Genomic DNA, 12,209 nt, shown 5'->3' with positions numbered 1-12,209 from the left:
AGCTCTGCACACCACTTGAAAGAAGCACCTCTGTCCAGAATGTTAGACACAGCATCTTCGTGGGTTATTTTAAAAATATAATGTTCTTGTCAATCATTTGGCCTGGGGGCACTGAAAAGTCTCATTCCGGCTCATTTACACCCCAATGTCAGTTCATCTGCATCTCTGGCCAGAGACATCATTACTAACGTTTAGCTTAAAGGATAAAACAAAGACGAAATGCATTCAACGAAAGCTTGGCTACAATAGATTTCTCATTGCTTTTTGAAAATATGCCTTTCCCCATAGTATAGCTCTGCAATATCTTTCTAGTTAAACTAAAAAATGGTGTGCTTTTACATTCTGATGCAAAAATTCATCCCTCTAACAGCGTCACTTGCTAGAGTTCTAACCCCATCAAGCCCTTCTCCAGCCAACCTTGCCTCCGGTCCACTTTTCATTTAAAAAGTAATAAAGCTGACATGGAAGCAATAGCTTTTGTTCTTTCTGTGCACTGCCACTTTCATGATCTGCTTGGAAAATGCAGAATTGTGGGGGAAATGGCATCACAGTGTTTGACACTTACAGTGTTGCTCCAATTCCATATCAAATGTGTTTATTTTTGGAGAGGACAAAAATGTTGTCTCATGATCAGACCCACAAACTCCAGCTTAGATCTGACTCATTTTGGCTCAGGCACCACTAACAGTCAAAGATCCTATAGAACAAATGCAACCCCTCCCCCCGCCCCGCTCAAGTTAGGCCCTCCATCACACCTATGCAACCCTCTCCTGTTCTAAGGAGTTGGTAGAGGTACCACCAAGGATATAATTTGAAGACCATGGAGGTTCAACAGTCAGCCTATAATTGAAATTTAGTTAATTATCTTGGCACACGAATCTAGGTCACTCACCCAGAGTTACGGTAGCTCAGTGGTGCTGGTGTAATCCATGTTATATCTCCTCTTCTACCATATCTATTACTACTAGCACCCATCTAGTTCCTGAGGTAGAGGTCTCATGCTTTTAGCACTGAAGATCTCTGATTCAATCCCTGCTGATGGCTCAAGTTGGGGTTTATTATACTTGCAGTAGTAAAAAATAGCATTTATTTTTGTCACTAAAGGCGAGAGATCTGACTGTGATTGGCTCCCTCTGCTACATGATGCCATTTTTACATAGTCCTTTTCAGAGCAGAACTCCCTTTAAACCAAGCCTTGCACACAGAGATGGCTGAAGATGCCAATGAAAGGTGAAGACCATCGACAGCTGAGAAAATGGCACTGGCTCATTTCTGGGTCCAGAAAGTTCCTATTTTATGATTCGGTTTTGGATAATCAGCTGAATATTTAGATGCTATTCTGACCTGAACCCTCAATACTATTTGAAGTTTGACCCTCACAAGGGACTATAATTAAATTACTTTTATTTAAAAAAAACCCCAAAATAAACCTCACACCAACCTTAATTTAGACTCCTCCTTCCATCTACTTCATCAGGTAACAGAACATACTGAGGCTGGTGATAAGAGAACACGTTCCTTGATGCAACAGAATAAGAAAACCCACCACCAAACCATTCCTAGGGATGATAAGGTCAAAGTGGTCTATACATTTTTGATTAAGCTGAATTGCTTATGATACACTTTCTAACTGGCATCAATATTAAAAAAAAAATACCATTACAAAAAAAAATTTCTCAAAAAAAAAAACAACCAAAAAAACAACCATTGAGATCAGAACCTACAGTGAGAAATGAAGCAAATGCTAGCCTGTTAATGGGAAATGTGGAAAAGCCTGCAAAAGTTACACAGGTTCAAACCATGCTAGCTCAGGAAGGATTCAGTGCCATTTATCTCACAGTACACTAGATCACTCAAACTCTAGTCTAGACCTCTTAAAGTAGGGGGGGATTCTGTGCATTTTACCTGTCAAACGATGGCTTCTCTCCACAGTCAAATGCATCTTGTAACTCTTTGACAAGGTTAGCCTGGCCCGGAAGTCGAAAGAGCCCTTCCTCCTTCAGCCCCCGCAGTCGGATAAAATCCACACACTGCTCCACCAACATGGGAGCCAGACGGTGCCCATATCTCTTCTCGTACCGGACTGTGTCTTCCAGCTTCTGTCCAAAGATACCTATGCATAATAATAATAATATAATAATAATATAATAATACTCTTATTACACTCAGGGTAAAACTTTCAAAAGGCGCATAAGTGATCTAGGAGCTTAATTCCCATGGACTTTCAGTGAGAATGGAAAATGGGACTTTGACAGCTTTTTTGAAAATTTTACCCCCAGGGCCAGATTTTCATAGATGTAAAGCAGCTGCAGCTCCTACTGACCTCAGCTGGAGTTGTTGGTGTTCAGCTCCTCTGATTTAGACCATAAGTAAAGTACACCCACCCCTCACTCCTATAATTTACTACAAGTTGCACAATTACTTTCTTTTAGAATAACAACAAAACATGTATGTGAGAAAGAGCAGGTGGTGGCATAATATGCCAGACTGACAGCCTTGAAGACTAATGCTTGTATTGATCCACATGGCAGGAAAGCTATGAACAGCAACAGTGCAAGGTTGCTCATGAAATGCACTTCAAACCTGATCTGGAGAAGTAACTACCTCTTCCCTGCTATTAATGGCATCTCCAACTCCCTTCAAACCTTGGGCCCTTCTGCCAAAGAATGTCATTTGTGATGGTTGTTTTGTGATAGAATCATAGAATAGAATATCAGGGGTTGGAAGGGACCTCAGGAGGTCATCTAGTCCAACCCCATGCTCAAAGCAAGACCAATCCCCAACTAAATCATCCCAGCCAGGGCTTTGTCAAGCCTGACCTTAAAAATATTTAAGGAAGGAGATTCCACCACCTCCCTAGGTAACTTATTCCAGTGTTTCACCACCCTCCTAGTGAAAAAGTTTTTCCTAATATCCAACCTAAACCTCCCCCACTGCAACTTGAGACCATTACTCTACCACTGAGAACAGTCTAGATCCATCCTCTTTGGAACCTCTTTGATGTGAGCATCTGTTTCCTAGCAAGAGGGCTAAAGGGCACCAACACATTTCATATACAGAGGGACACTAAACAACTTTCAGACAGGAGTTGAATTCCAAATAATGACCTACAGTTGAGAGACTTTCCTTTCATATTACATAAGCCATATAATGAGAAAAATCCAATAGGTCAGATTCTTCCCTTTGATAAGCATGCACAGCTCCAGTGACTTTAAATTTTTTTTAAATAAAGATTCAAATTAGCAAGTGTTTGAGTCCACTTTCCTTCTTAAACTAAATCTAATCTTTAAAGTTTGTTTTGTTTTTTAAATTGTATTTATTTTCACTAATATACCATAATAAAGAAAGCTGGTGGAAATTCTAGTTTCTGTGTCCAGCCACGTGATTCTGGGATAGAGGAATAGCAGAGTTCTGATTTCCACTGTCCCTGCCTAAGAACGCTACCTGTTGGTAGGTGGAGGGGGTGGAATTCTCTCTCCTAGCCCCCCTCTGTGCATGTTGCAGAAATGCCAAACGGGAACCATCCGCAGTTACAGAAGGAATATTTGAATGTCACAGTTAATGAAGCTTAGAGAAAGATTAACTGGCACAGAAAGTTTGGTGTCCAGCCAGGTCGCCGTCTCAGCTGCTAGCACTCCATAGAAACTATGTTTTTTATTTATTTATTAAATAATGTTTTGGTTTCTAGCTCGCTCCATGCGGAGATGATGGGAGGATTAAACATACTTGTGGTTTTTGAGCTAAGGATTGCTGTCTGGCAGAACAATGGAGTTCCTCCACTCCCTCCCTGGTTCAGGAGGAGTGCTGTCCAAAGGAGCTCAGTTGAAAGCATGTGGTGATATCACAAAGCACACAGCAGCGTCAAGGTTTCAAACCCCATTGTGCTCATGGGATTGTACCCAACTCCACAAGTCAGCAGCTCTTGGTGACCTGCTGAGTCAGGGCCTTGAGGTAGTTGAATGCAAATTGGCTAATTGGCTGCATAATTTTCACAAGCCAAGGGAGAGTTTTGATTTATTACTGGGCATAGTTTGATCTGGCCAGACAAATATTGACCCTAAGCCTTGAAATAAATCTGAATATTTGTCAATATAGGAAAAATCGTAGTAAACTTTTAATTTGTTTCGAATTCGGCATATCCTTGGGACATATGGGGTGGAGTGAGACAGGTCAGGAAATGGAAATATCAAAAGAAGCACAGTTTCCAACCTGGGCCAAAAGAGGCATCTCGTAACAAAGTCGTATTCTTACTAGATTTCTAGCTTCAATTTCCACATAGGCTTCAAATCATAACCGAAAACAGCAATTACTCCCCCTTTTAGAAGCTGCCTATTGTTGAAAATAGGAGCTCATTGTTAGTAACGGAGATGAAACTGAAAAATGTTTTGCTTTGCATGAAATTAACTAATCTATTTTTTTTCACATCAGCCTTGTGAAGTTTTCTGCACTGCTCTAGCCATCTCTACCCAAGGCCTTCCCTGATAAAGATATGCTATGAGCAGACAGTCACTCAGAGTTCCTCCTTCACCAACAGCCCATAATATTTCATGGCACTAAACAGAAGATTCAACACTTTTGAAGTTAAATTAATCAGCATAAAAATGTGGACTACAATTATATACAACTCATGCCTGTTGAAAATACAATTAATATGAACGAGCTCTATCTCATTAATTGAACTTTTTTCTCACTCCACTAATGTTCTTGTGATTCATGTTCATATTACAGGCCTGCTTACATCTGCACAGAGAAGAGAAGTTCTCAAAGCCATTAAACTGCTTATAGTTTCATATTTGCACTGACAGCATTGTCAAAACACATAATTTCAGGTTAATAAATTTATTAGGTTGCTCTTCCCCCCCCTCTTGTGGAATTAGCTTTCAAATCACGTCTAATCTGAAATGAATGAAATGAAAATAGGGTTTTTGAGGCACTGGGGAAAAATGTTTCTATATTGTTATAAATTGCAGATGCATTGCAGCGCAAGCTCTGGTATATTGAAAGCAGCTGGCTGCTGCATAGTATTAAGATGCCCATAACCAGCTCTCAGCCAGTATTGCTGAGTACAAACAGAGAACTAAGAGGGCTATGATAGATTTAAAATCGTGACTGGTGGGAAGAAAGTGGATAAGGAAGTGTTATATACTCCTTCACATAACATAAGAACTAGGGGTCACCCAATGAAATTAATAGACAGCAGGTTTAAAAACAAATAAAAGGAAGTACTTCTTCATACAATGCACAGTAAACCCATGGAACTCATTGTCAGGGGATGTTGCAAAGGCCAAAACTATAACTGGGTTCAAAAAAGAACTAGATAAGTTTATGGAGGAAAGGTCCATCAATGCCTATTAGCCAACATGGTCAGATATGCAACCCCATGCTCTGGGTGTCCCTAGCCTCTGACTGCCAGAAGCTAGAAGTGGATGACAGGGGATGGATTACTTGCTGATAACCTGTTCTGTTCATTCCTCTGAAGCATTTGGCATTGGCCACTATTATACTGGGCTAGATGGACCATTGGTCTGACCCAGTTTGGCTGTTCCTTTGTTCTTAAATTATTTTCTCCAATATTTAAGTCTATGGGCCAGATTTTCAGAAACCTTTCTTGCATAGTTGCATGCATAGGTACACAGTTCACATGTGCAATTACAGCATTTTTGTGAACCAACAACCTGTTAACTAGACCAAGGTAATTGGTTATTTGCATGTGCATCCACAGTCAAGGCCTGACCCAAAGGCCAGTGAAGTTAATGGGTGTCTTTCCATTGACTTCAGTAGATTTGGATTGTGTCGTAACGATGCACACAGTGTTCTGCAAATCTGGCCCATAGACTTTCATGATGATTTCTTTTGGAAGAGACCTTGTATATGTAAAACACAGTTCAACTGGCACAAGTGAAAATGAGCAGAAATGGCTCTACCTGCATCATTCAATCCCCTGCCCGTAAACAGGGTGATTTCACTCATGTTTTCAGAACAGAAGAGTTGTTGTGCCAAAACATACAGAAAAACTGAAACAGCTGAAAGTCTCATTTCTCTACGAGAAGCCTGCGGCACCACTAAAGTCAATAGTCTGCACATTAATCTGTTAATCCTTTTCTCAAATTCTGAACATTCCTCGAATAGTTAAGCTCATATGGAGGGGCAGACAGCAATGGAGAAGTAGCTTACACCAACCTGTACATAACATGTATGTACATAGACACATATGTCCTGTCTCAGCCAGATTTTCAGAGGTGCTGAACAGCTCCAATTTTTTATTTTTTAAAAACAAATCTATCAGCAATATTTAAATCTAGGGCTAGATGTTCAGCACCCTTTGTGTGCACAGATACACAATTTGCATGTGCAATTACAACAGTTGCACAGCACTTGTGAAAAAAATCAGGCCCTCTGCCTTTATTGCACTGGAAGAACCATAGCTAGTGCTGCTTCCTCCTTCAGGGCATATCCTGTTCACCTTTGCCTGTGTGGGCAAAACCCCCAGAGCAATGGAGCCACCTTGTTACTGCCGAACATGGTGGGCAGGCGGCAGAGCACCCATGCTGGGAAAGATTGGCACATGTTGAAGGTCACTCTGTGACAGTTTCGTAGTAGGCTAGGAAGGGGACAGATGGGAGCACAACCCTGGGACCTGCAAACTATGGGGAAATAAGGGCCAGATCCAGTTGCATGTAGCAACTTGCAGCCTTAACTTCATCCCACTGGGGGGAGTGGCTAATGTTTCTGCAAGTTGGGTGAAGAGAGGATTCCAACCCTATTAATCCCTGTGTGTAACTCTTAACTCGTGCTTGGAGTGCGGATGAGAATTTCCATTCATGTACTCAGAGTAGTTCTTAAAAACAGCACAAAAATGTCTGTGAAACGCTTCTTCTCAGATTCCAAAAGACAAAGTTTCCTTTTTCTCATCAAAGAGTTAATTTATTTTTTTTCTTGGTGCTGTGACTCCTATTCCGTGTCACCTCCTACTCAGATTTTTTTTTCTCTTCTAGCTTTACCTGCTGATGCATTTTGAAAGCCAGCTTTACCTCCACAACTACCACACTTAATCATTAGGATTATGTACAATGTAGAATTAAACTTGCTTTAATAATGTTTCTGCAGCAAGTGGAAATGGGAGTACACGCTGCAGTAAAATAGGATGAAACAAAGCAAGGCAATGATATGCAACAGCACAATGCATGCGTGGAAATCCGACATCTTTGGATCCAAGTATTTGGACACCTGGACAGATATAAATTCTCTCATCCCCACCCCTCATGCAGGAATAAGTGTCAATCAGACCTATTCTTCCAATTTTGCAAATCTTATGGCTGACCCTGGGTGTCACAGGTTCAACTCCCTCACAGACTATTCATGGACTGCTGTACATAGAATACAATGCTACAACTACAAATGAACAAGGAAATTAATAAATCATTCATGGAACGTCAGCATCCTTATTGTTTCATGCCCTTTGTTTTGGACTTCTCGTTGGCGCTGAATACACAGCCCCCTCGACCTCTCAGAATAAAAGGCTCTAACAGCAAAGCACAACACAGTGACAAGCTGTACATACCTTTGCGAAAACTAAAGCACCGTTTAATTCTCCTATAGGTAGTTTTAGGAATGAAAGGAGCCGATGCTAAGGCCCCTGAGGTGCGGACCCCATCATTTCTATCTTCAGGCATCATGCAGGCCAGAGTCCCAGTATCAAGCCAAAGCTCTCCTTTAGAAGCTGCATCCAGAGGAAAGACTGTGACTGTTCATTCTTACTGATTTATTGGGGGGTTTTAATGGTGCATTTTCATCTAAAGTTGGAGGTTTGTGATCTTCTAGATCTCCGTAGTGGTTTTTTTTTTTTTTGTTTCCTTCCCTGTTTCAATTCTGCTTTGGGAAGAATTTCCTTTTGTCTTTTTATTTCCTTTTCTTTTTTTCCTTTTATTTCCTGTGGTGAGACAACTAGCTACAATGCAATGTCACAACAAAAGAATTTCAGCCAAAAGATGCATCTTCTGTTCAAATGGAAGTGTCTGTGGAAGAGGGGTATGTGCTCGTGGGGGTGAGGAGGGAGAGCTCTTCCTGTCAGCTGGAACTGGGGGTAGAGTGGCAGGGGGCTCAAATTCCACTGGAAAAGGTCAGCACTTCGTAATGTGCATGGGGGAAGAGAGAACAATGACAGAAGGGCCCCTGAAGAATTCTCCAAGATACTCCTTGCTGGCTCCTTTTATCTCTATAAACAGGGAACAAAAATAATGGCACCTTCGCCTGAAAGACTCTCTGTCCATAATGGATTCTTTTCAAAGTGCCTTCCTCCGTAACCGCCTCCCCTTCTGATGTTCTTGTGGGCTTCCCAGTTGTTTTGTTACCTTCAAACTACCAGAAGCTCTTGTGGGAGAGAGGCATCAGATGCAGCGGCGTTGGCCGAAAGGTCCTCGGGATCTGCTGAAGAATACAGGCTTCCACACGGGAGACGCTTTGCTCATTTCCTCCTTTTACTACTATTCTCACTGGAGGTGTTACGAATGCTGCTGCTGTTGCTGCTGCCGCTGCCTTCTGCTCCAGCCAGTCACATACAGCAGGTGCAGGCAAAACAATCTAAAGGAGGGAGCTGCTGCAACCTTGATTTTTTTTTTTTGACTTTGAGTTGACTTCAAGCCACTGTCACGTGTGCCAGCTTAGCAGGCAATAAGCCTCAGCCCTTCTGGCTCTCAAGAGGCTCCAGCCCTTGCTCTGCCTTACCCCCTTGTACCTCCCCCCCCACACACACACTGCATTAAAACTCTATTGTTTCTTCTTCTCCTCTACCCCCTTCTTTCACTTTATTTCTGTTTTCAAGCTCTGCAATCAAAGCTCAGGCCTTTCCTTTCTTTAAAAAAAATTGCCTTTTTAATCTAATCAGGAAAGGAATTTCATGTGCAAACAAGCATTAGAAGTGCTGGCTGATTTTTCATTTATTTATTTTAAAAAAGAACGTTCTCTGTATTCTTCCTGCTCTTTTGGTTAAAAAAACAATCTTGTTCAGAGCACCTTGGTAGCTCCCCACCCCCTTTCCCATTCCTAGTACCAGTTAACAAACAATAATTTAATGATCTGGTTAATTATTTATAGATCTGCTTGCTCCATGACCGGGATACCTTTCCAGTCACCAGCCAGACCCTAAATATTAGTGATTTAACAGGGCTTATGCTCATATGCACAGACACCTGTGGAATACACACAAACCTTGTTTATAATACTCAGAAAAATTGATGATTGTACACGACTACCACTCTGAAACCGGTCTACATAAAACTACGTTTCACATCAAACACACAAATAATTTGGTAAGACAGGGCTCTCGTGATTCATTGTATTTTGTGCTATTTTGTGCTTTAGGCGGCGGGGGTAAAATGGGTGTTTTCCTTTTGGTTAATTGGTTGGCTGAGTTTATTTGTTTTCTGTATTTGATTATTTTTATGCTGCTGGTTGGTCGACATTGTGATTGTAAGTCTAATTAATTGTTAGAATACCTACAGCTTTTGGATAGATAGATTTAAACAACAATTTTAAAAAATCCTATCTAAATAACAATTATAAACTCTGAGGGCACAGACTTTGAGCTTGACTCTCATTTGATATCAATCACTGAAGTCAATGTTGATTTACATCAGCTGAGAATCAGTTCACTTATACGGTATTTATTTTCTCTGTGAAGCCTTATGCATACCTACGGAATTAGATAGCAAGTCCATTAATAATAATGATGATGATGTTAATAACATGGACCCTCATTCAGCAAAGTTAGTCTGTTTCAGGTTTGTTCTGGAGTAATTTATACAGAAAAAGAGTAGGAAATACACGTGTTGAGTTACATATTGTCACAAAACAGCCAAAGAGACCTGATTAGGTCTTCTGGAGTTTCAAAAGTAGTACTTCAAATGAGAATCAGTTAAACAGACAGGCAACTCTCTAGATGCGCAATTCCCAGAGGTCTCCAGGCCCCAGGATACTGTCCGGTATCCCTGTGTAAATACATTAGAAACCTAAAACCACTCAAGATTGTGAGGCTCACTATCAACATTTGTGTCACAAATAGAATTCTCTCCGGAATGTTTCTCTGGTCCAGGATGGAAATCCTAGTCAGTGTGTGTCCATGCAGAATAGTCAACAGCCTGGTGGTCAGGGCACGGACGTGGGTCTTGGGGACCCAGGTTCAGTAGAAACAATTTTCAAAGCCTCAAAACTTTTCAGGAAATAGAAATTTTGTTTTCTGGCCAGGACTTCTCACAATCATTTACCTCACTTTTTCTGATGATTTGCCCACTAGAGTGAGACTCATTTTAGAGTTAACATATTTGCTCAAGAAGGCCAACATGAAAATGACATTTATAAAAGGCTTAAGTTGAATTAAAAATAATTCAATTAATAATTAATTCAAACAAACAGTAGCTCAACAATTATAGTCTCCCACCATGCCCAAGCCTTAATTGGTATTATGCAAACAAGGAGCCTCATGTTTCAGAGTAGCAGCGTGTTAGTCTGTATCCGCAAAAAGAAAAGGAGTACTTGTGGCACCTTAGAGACTAACCAATTTATTTGAGCATGAGCTTTCATGAGCTACAGCATCCGATGAAGTGAGCTGTAGCTCACAAAAGCTCATGCTCAAATAAATTGGTTAGTCTCTAAGGTGCCACAAGTCCTCCTTTCCTTTTCAATGAGCCTCACGTTCAGCTCTGCATTTGCACCAATAGATGGCACTAAACATTATTACACTTGTGACAGTATCACGCCAGCTTCTGGGGTGCATCCAGTGGTTTCCATATGTAAATCCAGTCTCACCAAAGTCCATCTTACATCATAAATGGCTAAGGCGCCAGACTTGGATTCAGGAGATCAAGGTTCTATTTCTAGCTCTGTCACAGACCTCATGTACAAACTGGGGTAAATCACTCAATGTCACTTGGCCTCAGGTCTTCCCCTGTACATTGGAGATATTTCCCTACCTCACAGGGGAGTTGTGAGGATAAAGACATTAATATATGTGAGATGCTCAAATACTATGGTTGTTGAGATCATGTAAGCAGGTAGATTCGTAGCTCTCCTCTTCTCAAAACGGTACTGCTTGTACCCAAATGTGTTTTGCCATGGTAGCTGACAGTGATTTTGGGCTGGAATATAAAATGGGCCTATTATAGTTCAATATACTGCCTGGTATAAGACAGATTTTTTTTAAAAACAACGTCCTGTGTAGGGAATCACATCTAGAGTGCGGGCCCTTCCGTGCTTATCATGTAGGTCCCAAATTCCTTATAGGCTAAAGGGACATCTTTTACCATCCCTTTGGCAGGCATTTTCTCTAGGAATCCCCAAGCACCACTGAAGGCATGTTTGAGACTGTGCCAGACAGGCCTCCTGCTGATAGACGGTCACAGGGCAGTCCACCAGGCAGGGGGTCAAAGTTTCTGCCCAATATGAAATGTCTGACCTGGATAGAAGGTGAAGGAAGGTGTGTGGTTCCTTTGAAAGATTTTGTTCAAAATTATCATTTCCTTCAGGCTCAGGCCTCCTCTAGTTTAACTAATAGGTGGAAAAGGTGATTTTCAGCCAGTAAGAGCAATTTTCTGCTACAACAACTGTTCTTTTCTGTTGCAAAACAGCATGAACAGTCTTGCTGAGGTTCCAGACATTGTTTTCATAGCCAAACAATAATGGTGACAAGAGAGAAGTTATCTGGTTTAAATACAGATGCTCTCATCTAATGGGAAAGTAGCCCCCATATCCAAAAGTAAGGGCTTAAGTGCCCTGAGAAACAATATGATTAATGTGTAGCATTTTGCTTCCTGAAATGATGATAATAGTATTATAGATAATAGTTGCACAGTGGTGCCCCCTCAGTATAAGGGGCCTTTCAAAGACAGCAGGTGTGCTGGACAGACTGAGTAGGGCCATTTGCCTTTTTAAGATTTCTAACCAGAAGGAACAACTTATACACTTAATGCCCAAATAATGCCACAGGGCTTCTAGTAGTGTCCACTGCGTTTTATACAATATTATCAGCCAGATGCAGCTTTCAGGCTTTGTGGGACCATAAATGCCAAGTTCTTGTGACAGGTACAAATTCTAATTGAATTAGACACCAAGATGCATCAAGATCCCTCTCATCTTACCCCGTGTGAAACAGCCTTCTCCATCAGCAAGGACTAGAACCAGTTGACCAGCTGTAGGAGTTGCTGAGAAAGTGTGTC

At 41.2% G+C, this 12,209-nt stretch overlaps 1 protein-coding gene across 10 annotated transcripts in view; it reads right to left on the bottom strand.

Moving 5' to 3' along the window:
• Nucleotides 1–12,209, bottom strand: part of ARHGAP24 (Rho GTPase activating protein 24) — a 352,414-nt gene that overhangs the window by 36,625 nt on the left and 303,580 nt on the right. For 9 of the 10 annotated variants that reach the window (XM_084625625.1, XM_084625623.1, XM_084625624.1 and 6 more), the window contains one exon: nucleotides 1,906–2,113. In XM_084625625.1, coding sequence (XP_084481751.1) covers nucleotides 1,906–2,113 — 208 coding nt within the window. Of the gene's footprint in view, nucleotides 1–1,905; nucleotides 2,114–7,561; nucleotides 8,681–12,209 lie in introns of those variants that run through there. The other variant, XM_084625627.1, reaches the window with a different exon arrangement.

This window comes from Lepidochelys olivacea (genome assembly GCF_965140295.1).
Source record: "Lepidochelys olivacea isolate rLepOli2 genome assembly, chromosome: 4".
NCBI lineage: Eukaryota > Metazoa > Chordata > Testudines > Cheloniidae > Lepidochelys > Lepidochelys olivacea.
Note: the sequence above shows the minus strand (reverse complement) of the source record. Positions and strands in the feature narration are given on the sequence as shown.